The 16,360-nt window shown below is 44.8% G+C and overlaps 1 protein-coding gene across 4 annotated transcripts; it reads right to left on the reverse strand.

The window, feature by feature from the left end:
• Nucleotides 1-408: 408 nt before the first annotated feature.
• ZNF662 (zinc finger protein 662) lies at nucleotides 409-15,731 on the reverse strand. Of its 4 annotated transcripts, none has more exons than XM_053221565.1 (5): nucleotides 15,627-15,731; nucleotides 5,710-5,836; nucleotides 4,946-5,059; nucleotides 2,794-2,895; nucleotides 409-1,807 (listed from the first exon to the last, which is right to left on the reverse strand). In XM_053221565.1, the coding sequence occupies exons 2-5, from the start codon at nucleotides 5,741-5,743 to the stop codon at nucleotides 777-779; spliced, it is 1,281 nt and encodes a 426-aa protein (XP_053077540.1). In that variant the 5' UTR covers nucleotides 5,744-5,836; nucleotides 15,627-15,731; the 3' UTR covers nucleotides 409-776. The 4 variants fall into 4 exon arrangements, with proteins under 4 accessions (XP_053077540.1, XP_026896624.1, XP_026896625.1 ...); XM_027040823.2 differs by lacking the exon at nucleotides 15,627-15,731 and adding an exon at nucleotides 7,447-8,088; XM_027040824.2 differs by lacking the exon at nucleotides 15,627-15,731 and adding an exon at nucleotides 7,582-7,896.
• Between the last annotated feature and the right edge of the window lie 629 nt (nucleotides 15,732-16,360).

The following is a 16,360-nucleotide window of genomic DNA, read 5'->3' on the forward strand; positions in this document are numbered from 1 at the left end:
TCTAAGGAGGTAGACTGGGAGACAGGAGTGACAAGATGTACTTTTCAATGAACACCTATTTGAACTATTTCAACTTTTTTTTTATCATGAGCATGTTATATCTAGTAAAAAATAAGTTAAGTTTCAGAATTTGAAAAACATAAAAGAAATAGTATTGGTCCTCAAAGAGCCATTTAGCTGGACTAACACACGTGAGACATTAGAAAAATATAAGACAGCACATAGTTAAATACCAATGTGGACAGTACTGACTACAAGTAGAAGAGGAACAGGGGTCTGTTCAGTTAAAGGAGCTGGGTCTTAGATGAGGAAGGGAAATTTGTAGCCCAGGGAAACTTGAGCAAATAGAAATGAACAGAAGCAGAAATGTGTACAAATAAAGAACAGAAAACTCTGGAGTCAGATAGGCCTGATTTCAATCTCTATTCTGTAACATATTAGCTGAGTAACCTTGAATGAGTTTTACAACTTCTTTCAACCTCAGACTTTTCATTAGTAAAATGAGGACAAGTACCTACCTTAACAGGATTAAGGAAAACAAAAGAATGTATGTAAAGTGGTTAGCAAGTGCCTGACAGAGCAGATGCTCAACTAAAAGTTGCCTAGCACGAACATGGTTGAACAGTGGGACCATCTTGCTAGAGTACAGGGTATCTGTTCAGAAGGGGCAAGATAATACTATTAGAGTTATAACAAACCGTGGACAGTCATCTCGTTTTGTCTCTGGGGCTCCTGTAGCATAAGAATTATAAACAAGCATCACCCTTATGCCTTCTCTAATGTTCAAGAAGGTGAGAGGTGTGATAATTACAGGGTTTGTCTCTAGCATGGCGCCTCCGGTGCTTAATCAAAACAGAATTCTGACTGAAGGCCTTCCCACAATCATTACATTTATAGGGCCTTTCCCCAGTATGGATTCTCTGATGTCGGATAAGGTGTGCCTTGCAAATGAAGCTTTTCCCACAGTCAGTACATTCATGGGGCTTCTCCCCCGTGTGGACCCTCTGGTGCTGAGCAAGATCTGAGTTCCACATGAAACCTTTTCCACAGTCCTTACACTCATAAGGCTTCTCCCCAGTGTGGATTCTCTGATGTCGAAGCAGGGCTGGGTTCCGAGTAAAGCTTTTCCCACACTCCTTACAAGTATATGGTTTTTCTCCAGTATGGATTCGCTGATGTTGTGTAAGACTTGTGTTCTGACTAAAGCCCTTCCCACATTCCTTACATTCAAAGGGCTTCTCTCCAGTATGTATTCTCTGGTGCCGAATCAGGTTTGACTTCCAAACAAAGGCTTTAGCACATTCTTGACACACATAGGGTTTCACCCCAGTGTGAATTCTCTGATGTGCAAGGCAATGTGATCTAAAACTGAAAGTCTTCCCACATTCCTTACAACCATAGATCTTCTCTCCATTATGAACTCTCTGATGTTGGTGAAAGTCTTCAGTTTGATCAAAACACTTGCCACATTCTTCACATATACAGAATACCTGCTCACTGAGAATCTTCTCATGTATAACAAGGTGAGTATTAACATCAGTATTCTCTGAACCATCTTCTCCTGAGATCATCTCATCTTTGACAATCACTTCTATAACATCATTTGCAGTGTTCGCCACACTTTTCCCATTGGAGTAGTTGCGCCACCTCCCTAACCTGCTTTTTCCCTCCTCACAGGTTTTCCCAAACCAGAATTCCTGGGAACCACACCACCGGGGTCCACTTGACAGCACCATGTGGTCTTTTGCCTCCTCAAAACCTTCCTCCTTCAGAATAAAATCTTCTTTCTCACTCTTCAACACACCCTCTGAAAGAAGAAATCAAAGCTGCAAATGTCATCATTACCCATAATGGGGCAAATAGCATCACCAAGTGGTACTCATACGTCCATTGCACTTCAAGTGTTACCTCTATGTCCCAGTGGCCCTGTCCTAGCTGAAAATGGCACCACAGGGCGAACACACTGAAAGCAACCAAAGTTTATGCTACAGAAAGGCAGAAACTAGACAGAGTCCCTGAGGGCTAGGATTCCCAGGCACCAGACCAAGCACAGAGGGAGCTCTCCAGGAATAGTTTAATTGAATCTAAGGGAGACAAGTAAGAATTTCTTCTAGGTAGTCTAGTTTATAACATGAGAAACAACATGTTCAGAAATAAAGAATCCTTTGTGGTATACCTGAGGAACCTGAACTTGTCACACATAGTGGGGAATAATAAGGAGAATCTTTCTCATACTTGTCAACACTAAAAGGAAATGTGGTCTTTTCATTCAATCCAGTCACCAGGTCCACCATGAAAAGGGATTCCCCAAACTACTTTATACACAACTGGGCAAAGACTGCCTCCTCTTTGTTCCCATAGTGTTTTATCCACACTTCTGTTTCAGTATCACACCTTAAAAACTAACAGAATGAATAAAACACAGCATTTTCTTTTAAAATACTGGTTGGCCATAGCGACCAGTAGGCCATCTGTTCAGTTACAGCCTACGATCCAACACAGCCGAATTTAATTATAATTGATGATGACCAAATGAAAGCTGGAAGCTTAAAGTTTAACTTTCCTCTTATGGTTGACTTGGGGATTTTTAGAGGGTTATTTATTTATTTATTTATTTTAGTATATGAAATTTATTGTCAAATTAGTTTCCATGTAACACCCAGTGCTCATCCCAAAAGATGAGAAGGTCTTTTATTTAGAACGTACGTGGTAAAATGGAATTTTAACATTTTACAAAGGAAAGACAGAGGAAAACATGTGCCTGGGAGAAAAGTGTTCATTCCCCTCACTTACCAGTACAGATTAGGCTTGGACCCTCTCCTTGCAGTTTCAGGTTCAACGGCTCTTCCACCTGTTCAAGATGGGAGATCGCAGCAGGCTTCAGAAATGGATATCCTGCCCGGGTCAAGATATAAATAAGGCTAGCTCAGTGAGAGGAGTGGGGCCCATGAAGAAAGGAGCAGAGATGGAAGTGGTAAGGGAGAATGAAGGTGGGTGGAGAGATCAGTACACAGATGACCTGAAACTGGAGGAGGTTAACAATATAAAGGACAGAAAACAGACCTTCAGGGAAGATGCGATTCCATCAGTTCCCTAAAACATGAAAACGCATCACTCATTTTTAAGTGTCAAGAAAAAATAGGGGACTAAGTTTTCTTCTTCACCTCCCCTAGGAGGTGAACTCCAGTTCACATGGAATAGAATTAGGAAAGGATTGAACTGCAAAGAACTATTCCTGAGGCTATGTTGGGAAACCACAGCCTCTAAGCTTAGCTTCCTTCCCGTCTGTCCATCTATTGCCTTCTCTTTCTACAAAGGATCAATGATGGATCTCTCCATGGCATCCATTAGAAATGGCCTCACAGCCTTCACTCAGCCATTTCCAGAAGTCACTTCTTATTCTAATGACAGACACCTCAACTGCAAAGGTCCACTCTAATAAACTCTTCTTCAGGCTTAGCTAAGATTGGTCTCTTCATAACTCCCATCCAATGCCTTCTAAGAAACAGATCAATTTTTCATCCTCCAAATGACACTCTTTTATATTGCTGAAGCCAAGGACTGTGTGTCCCCTGAGTATTCTTTTCTTTAAGACAAAAATGGACGTTGAATAGGGACATGTCCTCAAAGGAAGTTTGCTGCAGGTCAGGGAGTTAGGGTTTTACTCAAGGAATGACTTAGCTGTTGGTTTTCTGCCTAAAGCAAAGACGAGAAATTCCTTTGGGTGGTGGGAGAGTAAGCACTGAGATCCTGAGAGAGTGCAGAGGACAGTGTAGTTGTCTCTCTACATCCATTCTATCAGCACCACCAACCCCTACCCCCACCCTGCCCATTATGGAGAGCCCTGCCTTTTGGGGGAGAGCGATCCCAACTCCAGTTCCTAGTGTACCCCTTACTGGTCTAAGACAAGCAGGTTAGCCCGCCCTACTCACTACACGAGAGACGGTTTCAGAAATCGGCAGTCTAGGCCAAGACAATCAGTGCATGCTATTTCCCTGGCCATAGTGATTGGTTTAGAGCTGGCATAAGACTTAAGATGGTACATCCCAAAGGCCTGAGGGAGGCCTGCCCTATTTCTCTCCCTAGGTACGAAGCAGCAGAGCCTTGGTTACAACTACCAATCACCTTACAGCCACGAGAGGAGCCAGGCTGTAGGCAAAGGCAGCATATAAGGAGACAAGAAAGAGCAGAGACTGAAACTGATCAAGCTGTAGCTGCACTCTATCTATGAACTTCCTACGTACATGAAATAGCAAATTCCTTTTTTGTTCAAGCCAGTTTGAACTGGGTTGTTACTTATAATCAAGGATATCCTAAGACTCTGGAAAGACAGCCAGACACAGCAAGGAACTGTGAGAACAAGGAAGTTGAGGGCACAGCTCAAGTTCCACTGTGCCCACAGAAGAGCTCCTGTAGGAAGAAGATGGAATGGTGCGAGGGAGGCCATAAGGGGCATAGCTGTCACTAGCAAATTAGGAACAGGAAAGCCCTATGTTCCTAAAGGAATGCCAGGGCTTTGCCCACCAGAAATCCCTGAATTGGAAGTATATGGCTCAGAATTATTCAGACTTCTTCATTTCTAATGATAAAGATGACCATGATAGCCCAAAGGGCAGTCAGAATCTTCTTCTGGAAGATGATAAGCAGGCTGAGAAAGTAGAAAGGCCACCTCAGAGTGTAAACAGAAAAGTCAGGGAGAACAGATAAATGGTGGCCATGATAAGAACAGTGGAAATGAGGAAGAGGCAAAAGAGGTAAATGAAAAGGAGCCAGGGTGAACAGACTCAAGAAGAGGGAAAACCATGGGGACACAGGAAAAAAGGGGGGGAGGAGAGGAATCCCACTGGTATCTATAGCACTAGGTTAAGAGAACACATACCTACTACACTGTAAAGATCAAGACAAGGGAACTGGTCAGATGACTGGCACATGTACCCTCACTCACCTGTGGAGACGCCCCTCGGGCACTCTCCATCCAGAGCTCCCTGAGGAGCCTTGCACCAGGGCGCTTCCCCTCGCTCCAGCTGGGAAATCAGAGCCGGTTTGGGAAATGGAAATGCTGGTTGAGGGGGAGGAAATGGGACAGGCAGGTGAGTGGGGTGACATAGAGCAATCCCAAGGCTCCTCCCAGGCTTTGTCTTCAGGGGCAGGAAGGGAAAGAAGGGAATTAACCAGGGAAAGCGAGAAAAGAAAGTCCAGGGGAAGGGCCAGGAGACCCAGGGCAGCAGGGCCAGGAGGCTGACAAAGGTCAGGAATTAGACCGAGAGGTGCTCAACAACAGTTTGAGTGAGCGAACGGATGATTCCACTCGTTGAGAGATTGAGCTTTTTTGTTCTCTCCCTCTCTTAGAGCTCTCAAGTTCAGACATCTGCATCAGGATGCTTGGTATTGGGCTGGGTCTCCCAAACTAAGCGGGTGGGAAACTGAGGGTTTGGTGGGACACCAGGAATCTGCTCTCTTCCTACTGTACCCATTAGCACAGGAGTTGAGAGTTAGCTCCCACCCTGGGGCAAGAAAGGCTGATGTGAGGCCCAAATTTACACCAGGACTTCCCACTTCTTAGCAACCGCTGAGGCTGGCTCATTAAGAATCCAAGAGGCTGAAGTTGCCACTCAGGTGAGGCTTATCAAAGACTCCAGAGCTTCTGAGGAAGGAGGAGCCAGGGAACTCTGGAGGGCAGAAGCAGAGTCCAAAAGGAAAGACCCTTACCCAGGGAAGCCACAACCCCATAATTCTCCAGCATCACGTCCCTGTACAGGACCCTCTGAGCAGGGGCCAGGCCGATCCATTCGTTCTCAGAGAAGTAGACGGCCACATCCTCGAAGGTCACTGACTCCTGAAACAACAGGTGTTTAAATGCCCTCGGACAATTCCAGACCCAGGCCTACAGTAGGGCAGATGAGGCACCAAGTGGTACTGGAGGGGATGCCCATTGAGTTTCTGCATTCTGAATGTCTAAGGGAACTCTCAGCGGATCTGCGTCTCCTACTTACAAAGATATGAGGGATCAGTCATCAATTTCTCACATTCCTTCATCTTAACTTTGCCACATCACCTTTTTCATGAGTCTCTGCAAGCTTCCCCTTTCCATCCTGTGCCCAGAACAACTATGTGTGCCCTAGGTGCCATCCTTTCTCCACAATGTACCCTCCTCCAGAGGTCACCAACCCTTCATAACAAGTACAATCACCATTTACCCATTTGAGCCCATGCCAAGAACTTTACATATATTACTTTGTACGCCTCACAGCCTATGAGGAGGGTATCAGATTCACTTTATAGAAGAGGAGACCGAGGCTCAGAGTTACAGAACTGAGACAGAAGTCAGGCCTGTCTGACTCTCGGGCTCTTACTTACTGTACCACACTGCCTTCTATCCTCACTCCTGCTACCCCTGCTGCCCCTGTGTGAGATTCTTTCTCTTCTCTTCCTTCCTGTCATTGCCACTAGCCAAAGAGGCAGCTAAGGGCACCTGAGAACACTCAGGTTGCTCTGGAGGCTGGACTTCAAAAGGCAGATCCAAACTGACTTTGCTCCCTGCACTCTGCCCCTCCAACACACTCTCTAAAACACCCCACCCTACTCTTTCTTCCCCACTTCCCAGTCTTAATGTCCCCTTTTCCTGTATCTCTGGGAGGCCCAACCTTCTACACCTTCTCTCTCACTTTCCTCCATAAGAAACATAAACAGTGCTAATGGAGAGCCATCAAGACTTACTTATAATTCCCAGCCACTGCCTCATTTAGGATCTCAATCTCCATACTATAGAGGGGCTGACTCTGTTCCATTTCACATCAGTCCTTGCCCTACAAAGTCCCCACAGAGACTTACCCGACACTCCAGGGCTCAGACTGGGGGGCCGGATCACCCTCACCTACCTCAAAATGTCCAAATCCTCTGCACGCAGACCATTCCATTCACTATTCAGAGACCCAGTTTACATGCCAAAGATCATCTCCTGCACCGCCACCCTCATCCCCTATCCTGTCACCATCCTGTTATGAATCCAAACCCTTTCCTTGCCCAAATTGCACCTGCAATCTGTGCCATTGCACCTGCAGCCCCCCTCCCCCCCTGCCTGGAGATCCAGTTCCTCCCTCCAGCGCCAGCAACCTCATATTCATCTCAAGACCCACCTCAAACATAACCAGCTCTCTTAAAACCAGTGATATGGAAATTCTGGACATTCGTCGCTGCGCACAGCACTCTGTGAACACCTCCTCCCCAGCATTTGGCTCATGCCTGTGCAGCCGCACGTGTGTTTCCCCGGCTGGCGCAAGTCTGGGGGATGTCGAATTCATTCTGCTCCCTGCCTGTTCCTCCGGACCCTCCACTCTGGGCTGTACCCCGATTTCCCGGCCGCCGCACTGCCCCCTCCGCCCCTTCTCTGGACCTAGAGCACCGGGCAGGGCCGAGCCAGCTTCGTAGCGCCGGCCCCGCACTCACCGGGCGCGCCCGGGCCGGCGCGCGCAGTCCCGGTAGCAGCTCGAGTGCAGGGCCGAAGGGGGCGCCGCCCGCCAGGGCCGCGGCCGCCATGGCCAGGGCCGCCCTCCCGGGAAGCGAGCGCGCGCCAGGCCTTACTGGGGGCTGCCCGGGGTCGGGAAGGGACGCTCCGGACCGGGGCGGGCCTGATATAGCGGCCCAGGAGTCGGGCGCGCAAGCCCCAGGCTCCACGCCCCGGCCAGTCCCACGCTCAGCTCCCCACGCTCCGCACCGGAGAGGTGGAGGCTGCTGCACTCTTGCCACTCTGGCTTCTCTAGGACGGTGGAGGGCGCCACGTCTCTGTGGTCCTCCCTTCTGGCCCCCGCAAAGAAACAGGGAGGGCAGAGCGAGTCCAGCTCTCCCACAGACACCGACTGCCTCAGGGCGCTGCTGTGGCAATGCGGGGAAGCGGGCGTGGGGGGTGGCTTTGTCTGGGAATCCTTTCCCAGCCCTCTTCTTCCCACTGACCACTCTTCTTCGGTATTGCACTGCACCCTTGTAGGACGGATGCTAATATGAAGCAGCAAATACTTCACATAGCCGCATCCCTTTACTGGGTTCTACATTCCCAGAGAGCAACTAACGTCCTTGATCAACTTTGTGCCTCGAATATTCACCCAATGTCTAGCAACTCTTATGGCCCAGCTTCTTTAAGTGCCAAGGAATATCTGTCGAATAAAGGAATGAATAAATGTTGAAACAATTTTTCAGTTGAAGAAAGTAAGGCCCAAAGAGAGGAGATGGCTTATCTAACATCACATAGCATGTCGGGGAAGTTAAACCTTTAAATGAAATTGTGGAAATAAAAGACCACCAACATGAGAGCAAGCAAAGGCTGTTTATTCAGAGCTTGCTCTAAGCAAGGGAGTCAACCACCATCACTTGCATTTGGTAGGCTTTAAGTCAGGCAGAGAAGTGAGAAAGCTTTATAGTTGGGGGGGGGGGGGCAGGGAAGAGACTTCAGGTATGCTCTGATTGGAGATTGTTGGCCTGGGGGGCTAACCAGAAGCAAAGCATCTTATGTGATTGGTTGGGAGAGGATATTAATCAAATTCTGGCCGTGTGGGGCTGACTGCTACAGGGTTTATTTTGGCTTCCCCAACTATTTGCCACAGATACTAGTTTGACTTCCCAGACTGGTAACTACAGATAATGGGTTGGCTTCCTGGACTGGTTGTTACAGACTGCGGGTCAGAGTTATATTTTTCTACATGGTCTGTCCACTTTCCATTTGTACATGTAGTCTCTTGGGATGAACAAATTAGGAAGATGTCTGCTTCACAGAAATTCCAGCCTAGAGGCTCATATTCCTTTTAGGTCCCCAGGTACTGAAAGCTTACAGATACCATACTTGTGAAAAATCACGGAACAAAGGAGACCTCAGATGAGCGCCAAGGTATGTTTATTTGTTTCTAAGAGGATCCAGAAGAAGCTCACAAATGGACACTAGTGAATAGTCCACGAGCACTGAGAAGGAAGCAGTGAGCCTTACCCTAGGACAGATCACTAGGAAAGATGAGCACACAACAAATGCTCCCATGATTTTCTTTGGAAAAAATGGAGAAAACTGCACTGAGTGCGAAACAATTATGGGAGTTTTGGCTCAGAACAAGGAGCCCTCAGATACCTGATTATTAAGTCATGGTCTTAAGGAAGACCATAAGGAAGGTCTCTTATGGCTCTGACCAGTGTTTTGATTCAAAACTAAAGAGGAGAGGGATAGTCTATCATATTTACCCATATATTTTTACTGTTTCTATTGTTCTTCCTGTTAAACACACAGCAGCAGGCAAGGTCAAGGCCATGTCCTAAGTGACTCAGCCAGTAGATACAATAAGCCACTTTTAGATTCATACAATGTATTACTTACACAAACAGCAAAAGGAAGAAAGAGTACCCAAGCATGCCGGTCTCCAGCTCCTTGTCCCATACACCAAACACAATGACACCAAAACAAAAAGGGGCTCGATGACAGCAACACCTGTGGTGAGGAGCCAATTTTAGACTATAGCTAAGCAGTTACAGTATGCAGTTACATCCAGAAAGCCTCATGCCTCTTCAGAATCTTAGAAGCAATGAGAAATTATCTCATGACAGCCTCCCATAAGAGATAGGGAAGGGAGTGGGAGATGGCCACTTTATTGAAGGCCAATAAAGCTCCTCTCATCCTCTCATGTTCTAGAAGGATCACAGGGTGATCTGCCATGGCTCAGAGTAACTGTAGTTCAAGGCTTTGCCTGCATGGACTATATAGATATGTGAAAACTTGCCAGGGCACGACGGTGGAGCCATTCCCCTACAACTAGACCTCTCAACTTTTACACATAAAGATTCTCAGGAACATGAGCTACCATGTAAGTCATCAGATGCTCTAATTAGTTGTAATGCTAAAGGCCTGGATCAAATACATTCCATTTGTCTTAGGCAACATTAGACGAAAGTGACCATGATAGTGATACACAGTAGTAGAACCAGGCCCACTAGAGAATGGACCATAGTCAGGCTCCTCATGCAGAGCCAAGCCAGCTAAATGTGTCATTATTCTAAGTGAGGCAAGTGGCACATACCCCACCTAAATTGGCCAGCAAACAATCCAGGTAGTACAATCTCCATTACCACTCATGCTAGAGAATTTAGAACAATCAGTAGTCTGTGAAAAATGTACAAAAAGTCCAACAATAACAGGATAAGGCTAAAGGGAGGCATTTCAATGTCCAGAAAGTTCATCTTATTCTGTTGTTTCTTGCTGAGAGTATTTCTTTCTGGAGTCAGTGGCTGTTGGGAGATTCTGAGAGTCTTTAAATTAGGATTGTTTGTTGGTCAGTAGTCAAATTGAGGGTGGTGATGGTGGAAGCTTGGGTTAAGTTGGTAAGATATCCTACAGACAAAAGCTAAGAGATTCATGGTCCCTCCCTCTGCCCCTGATTTCCCAGGGTCTAATTCTTACCAACCAGGATTGTCTCTCTCCTTACACAGCCATATGACCATTACAACTAGTCTCTGCAACAATCACTGCACCTTTCCCCCAATTCTCTCCATATCTAACCCACACCATATGCTTAGACTCATCCCTAGTTAGCTCAGAAGTTCCTTTCTTTTATAATTTAGAACATTCTAGAATATCTCCCACCCCCTGACATGTGGGCCATGCCAAAACACCTTAGTAGTTTTCACCTTATAATTCATGATCATTATGATCATTATCTATAATTGTCCAAATCCAGCAAGCATGGGTGGGGTGAGGGGATACACTAAGTTCCAGTCTCCAAGTCCCCAGCTCTTTTTTCCTACTTTCAAATTCTAGTAGTCCAATTTTCCAGGGATAGGCATAGGAGGGAAAAAATAGAGTTATATGGGTTATTATGTGGTTTGGGTTTCCTGCAGCCAGTTAGGGCTTTCTTCCACTCTTGAACCTCATAATTAGACATTATGCTTGAATGGGAGGTACTCTTTTAGGTAATTATCACATTTGGAACCCTAACAGACTATCTTAATTTGTACACCACTAAAAGCTTAGGCTTGATTGTCCAACTATCTTTTTTCAGTTTTTCAGAGTTCACTCTCTCTTTTAACAGCACCTGCTTCTTGGGGATGATAAAGGTCATGAAAGGTCCAGCTAATGTCCCTGGTAGTTGTCCACTGTTGTACTTTTATCTATAAAAGTACCACTATTATCTTATTGGGAGTGTTTGGGGAAGTTAATATGGAACATAGGTCATCTAAGAATCTTTGAATGGTATTGTCCACATATGCCTTGTGGAAAATGGTAGTGCCATATCCTGAAAGGATGTCTACTGTAGTCTATGCCCAGCAGTATTCTTCATATGAAGGTAGGGAATCCATTCAGTCTATTTTCCAGGACTTGCCAGGTCCAGTACCCCGACTTATGTGCTTCAGAGTTTCGTTTCCTATTGAACTGTGTGGCTGGCAGTCCAGCCATATTTGTCAAGCTTCTTCTTCTTCTTTTTTTTTTCCTCCGAGAGAGAGGGAGAGAGAGAGAATGAGAATGGAGGATAGGGACAGAGAGTGAAAGAGAGAGAATATTAAGCAGGCTCCTGATTCCTGCTTTTACGGTTTCTTATCTGTTTGTAGAACTTCCTTTAGCCATCACTTTAGGGTCGGTGTGCCAGTGACAATTCTCTTAATTTTCCTTCATTTGAGAATATGCTGATTTTACCTTCCATTCTAAAGGATATTTTTACTGGCATAGAATTCTGAATTAACAGTTCTTTTCTTTCATCAGTTACCTGATAAACTTTGTGCCACTTGCAAATGATTTTCACGGTTTCTGGTAAGAAATCCAAGGTCATCTGAGTTGTTTCTCTATATGTGATATGCTGTTTCTCTCTAGCTGCTTTCAAAACATTTTCCTTGTCTTTAGATTTTTGAAGTTTGATTACATTGTGTCTGGACTTGAATTTCTTTGGGTGTATCCTGTTAGGGGTTTGTACAGCTAATTTTGATGAAATCCAATTTACCTATTTTTTCTTTTGTTGCCTGTGCTTCTGATGTCATATACATGAAACTGTTGCCAAATCCAATGTCATAAAGATTTTCTTCAATGTTTTCTTCTAAGAGTTTTATGGTTTTAGATCTTGTTTAGGTCTTTGATACACTTTAATTTTTGTATGTGGTGTAATTTCATTCTTTTGCATGTAATATCCAGTTTTCCCAGCACCACTTGTTGAAATGGTGTCCTTTCCCCCTTTGTCTTGGCATCCTTTTGGCAAATCAATTAACCATATACATGAGGGTTTATTTCTGGACTCTCTATTCTATTCTATTGGTCTATATGTCTGTTCTTATACTAGTACCACAGTGGGGTTTTTTTACTATAGTTTTGTAGTTTTTCAAAGTCAGGCGAAGTGGATCCTCCAGTTTGGTTCTTTTTCAAGATTATTTTGGCTCTTTGGAGCCCCTTGAAATACCACATGGATTTGAGGATCAGCTTTTCCATTTCTGCAAAAAAAAAAAAAAATGCTATTGGAATCTACAGATCACGTTGTGTTGAATCTATAGATCACTCTGTGTAGTATTGACTTCTTAACAATGTTATGCCTTCCTCTCCATGAACATGGAATGTCTTTCCATCTTAATTTACAGAAGTGTAATTTCTTTCAGCAATGTTTTGTATTTTCAGTATACAAGTCTTTCACCAACTTGGCTAGATTTTTTTCCCTCAGTATTTAATTCTTTTATATGGTATTGTAAATGGAACTGTGTTCTTAATTTCCTTTTTGAATTGTTCACTGCTGGTTCATAGAAACACAGCTGATTTTTGTGTTGATCTTGCACCCTGTAACTTTGCTGAATTTATTAATGCTAGTAGTTCTCTTGTAAATTCTTTGGAATTTTCTATAAATAGGTCATGTCATCTGTAAATAGATATAGTTTTTGCTCTCCTTTTCCAACTTGGCTCTTTTTATATTTTTCTTATCTAATAGCTCTGGCTAGAACTTCCACTACACTGTTGAATAGCAGCAGTGAAAGTGGGTCTCCTTGTCTTGTGCCTTCTGATTTTAAAGGGAAATTCTTCAATCTTTCACCATTGAGTATGATAATAGCTATGGGTTTTTCATAAATAATCTTTATCATATTGAGGAACTTTTCCTCTATTTTTAGTCTTCTAAAATATTTTATCATAAAAGGATGTTCAATTTTGTCAATGAATTTTCTGCATTAATGAGATGATCATGTAGGGTTTTTTTCTTTCATTCTATTAATATGTTGTATTATATCGATGTTGTGTTCAACCACCCTTTTATTTCTGATATAGACCCCACTTGCTTATGGTGAATCATCCTTTTAATATGCTATTGTATTTGATCCGCTAATATTTTGTTTTGAGGATTTTTGCATCTATGTTCATAAGGGATACTGGCCTGAAATTTTCTTTCACGTGATGTTCTTATCTGACTTTGGAATCATGGTACTACTGGCTTCCCAGAGTAAGTTATAAGGTGTTCTCTCTTAAATTTTTTGTAAAGGTTTGAGGATTGGTGTTAATTCTTCTTTAAGTGTTTGGTAGAGGGGCGCCTGGCTGGCTCAGCTGGAGGAGCAACTTCATCTTGGGGTTGTGGATTTGAGCCCCACATAGAGATTACCAAAAAAAAAAAGTTTAAAAAACAACAAATGTTTGATAGTGTTTGCCAATGAAGCCATCTGGTTTAGGGCTTGTTTTTGTTGGGATGCTTTTAATTAGTGATTTAATCTCTTTACTTGTTATAGGTCTGTTGAGATTTTCTATTTCTTCTTGAGTCAGTTTAGGTTATTTGTATTTCAAGGAATTTGTCCATTTCTTCTAGGTTATCTAATTTGTTGATGTACAATTATTGGTAGTGTTGACATAAAATTATTAAAATGCCCTTTTATAATCCTTTCTATCTGTGTAAGGTCAGTAGCTATGTCTCCACTTCCATTTCTGATTTTCATTATGTGTATCTTCTCTCCTTCTTTTCTTAGTGAATCTAGCTAAAGTTTTTTCAATTTTGTTGAACTTTTCAAATAACCACTTTTGGTTTCACTGATTTTCTCTATTCTCTATTTATCTCTGCTCTAATCTTTATGCTTTCTTTCTGCTAGCTTTGGGTTTAGCTTGTTCTTCTTTTCTAATTCCTTACTGTGTAAACTTAGGTAATTGACTTGAGATATTCTTTTTTAACGTAAGCATTTATAACTATAATTTTACCTCTGAACACTGCTTTCATTATATACCATGGTTTTTGGTATGTTGGTTTTAATTTTCATTCATCACAAGGTATTTTGTAATTTCTCTTCTGATTTATTCTTTCAAGAAGAAAGCTTTAGGAAGTTTGCATGTGGATTCTTTCAGACTTCTTGTGTATCTTTTTCCCTTATGATCTGGCTATATATCCTTAGTACACCACTGTAATAAATCTTGGGAGTACAACCATATGCCAAGTCCCATTAGTTCTTCTAGGGACTCTCTGAATGTTAGGGTGGTCTTGGAGCTTCCCCATAGGCCGATGAGGATTAGATTGCTTAATACATGTAAAGCATCTAGCATCTTGGCTCATGGTAAATTCCCAAAATAAGAATAGTGATGGTTATAGTCACAATGGGGATGACCAGTACAGAGACATGAACAGGATAGGTGCTCAAGGTCAATCAATCCAATTCCCATCCTATCCCTCCATCTTCTCCCACTATATTCCCTCATCTAAGTCTCTTAGCAAATGCACAGCCCAATATCTTTATAATGGCATCTCACTGCTGGCAAGTACCTCAAGTTTAGCTTCCTGTTTTACACAGCATAATAGTAAGGCCCAGAGAGGTAAACTGAAATGTCCTGGGTCATGTCATGAGTTGGTGACAAAGTTGTAACAAGAACCCAAGTTTGCCCTTTAAGTCCCTCATTGACTTCACTGACACTTGGTATATGTGATACAGACTAGGAGTAAAATAATTAACCTGGGGCCAGGCTGTCAAGAATCCAGCTGCTGTGGAGGTATTTCCTTCTCTTCCTAGAAAAATAAGAAACCTTGAAAGCTAGGAATTAAGAGAAGCCATAAACAAGTTCAGCCCAAAATCAAATGAGACTACTATTTGATCTAAAGGCAGAGTGAAACAATTTGCCCCCTGCATCTCCATTTCTACAGTACTGTTGTTGACTTCTGCGGGTGAGGTAGTGGGCAGGAAGCAGGAGGCACCGAGGGAGCAGTGAATACCATCAAGCATTGGAACAAAGGGCAAACAAGAGGCAGAGAATAGCCAGTACAGCTGCACTAAATAAAGAACACCCCAAAGAGAATCCCAATATACAAACCACAGCAGGTGAACGGAACCCTCCAATGGGTGCACGATTGCTCAAAATTCTGGGCCATATATGGAACGAAAAGACATGAGACCAGACTGGACCAGAGACCCTCTCGAGCGCTGTCTAGAGGTCTCAAACCACAGCCCACCACCCCTGCCCACCACGGAATGGGCAAACGAGGTGTGCAAGAAAGGAGCACAAAAAAATGTTGAAGGACAGCCGAAACAATGCTCCTGCCAGGTCTCCGGGGTGAGAAGTCTCAGGAATACGGACCCACGTGGCTGCTACGCTCAGCGAGCTCGTCGGTGGCAGTGAAGGAGGCAGCCCTTGTCCGCACGCCTTCCCCCAGCCCCACGCCCTTACTGACCAGCTCCGCAGACGAACTGACAGCCACACAGCACCTCTACGTGAAGCCCAGCCGACGGACGGACAGAGAGCGCCTCCGCGCGGAGGACTGCCCACACACCACCCTACAGACTCCGTCGCAGAGACTGCCAGGGCGGAAGTGCGTCACCGCCCCTCCCGCGCTTGGGCCCGCGCCCGCTCTAGCACGCCCGGAGGCCATCTCTGCGTGTCGTTGGTCCTTCCAGGGCTCTGAGTTCACCTGTGTAACTCTCTGTCCCACCCTCCTGCGGAGCTGCGACCCTATTTGGGGATGGTGAGGCGTGCCGCTGGGCTCCTGGGGCTTGCTCTGGGTAGCTGGCCCCCGGCCACTCGGGAGGGTTGTGAGGGCAGCCGCATAGGCCGATTTCGCTGGGGCCGGCTAGCCTCTGCCCTTGTCAAAGCCGGTGATCGCTGCCCTCCATCAGACCGCCCTTCGGTGGCTATAGGTGGACTGAACCAGCTGGCGTGAGAGGAGTTGAGTGCAGCGCGATAGGTTAAAGCCCAAATTCGCGCTGAGCCTGCCCAGCCTGCACGGTGCTGAAAACTCCTCGGCTTCCACTGAGCCCTCCAGCCACATTGGCCCCGAATGTGTGTGCACCCCGTTCCTTGGAACGGCGCTGCTACAGTACGTTGGGCGGCACACCCCAAAAGCTCTCAGACCTTCACCTGTAGCACCACCACCATACAACACGCATTGACCAGACTTTGCCTTCCCCC

This window comes from Acinonyx jubatus, chromosome C2, assembly GCF_027475565.1.
Source record: "Acinonyx jubatus isolate Ajub_Pintada_27869175 chromosome C2, VMU_Ajub_asm_v1.0, whole genome shotgun sequence".
In the NCBI taxonomy this organism is placed as follows: Eukaryota; Metazoa; Chordata; class Mammalia; order Carnivora; family Felidae; genus Acinonyx; species Acinonyx jubatus.

What these genes read in the sequence shown, in the direction of transcription:
- ZNF662 (XM_015062805.3), bottom strand. Translation starts at nt 7,301, where the DNA reads ATGAATTCGACATCCCCCAGACTTGCGCCAGCCGGGGAAACACACGTG. An exon ending in TGGGGTTGTGGCTTCCCTGG is followed by an intron (nt 5,060 to 5,709) that starts GTAAGGGTCTTT and finishes CCCCTCAACCAG; the next exon opens with CATTTCCATTTCCCAAACCG. An exon ending in TCCAAGCCTAATCTGTACTG is followed by an intron (nt 1,808 to 2,793) that starts GTAAGTGAGGGG and finishes TTCTTCTTTCAG; the next exon opens with AGGGTGTGTTGAAGAGTGAG.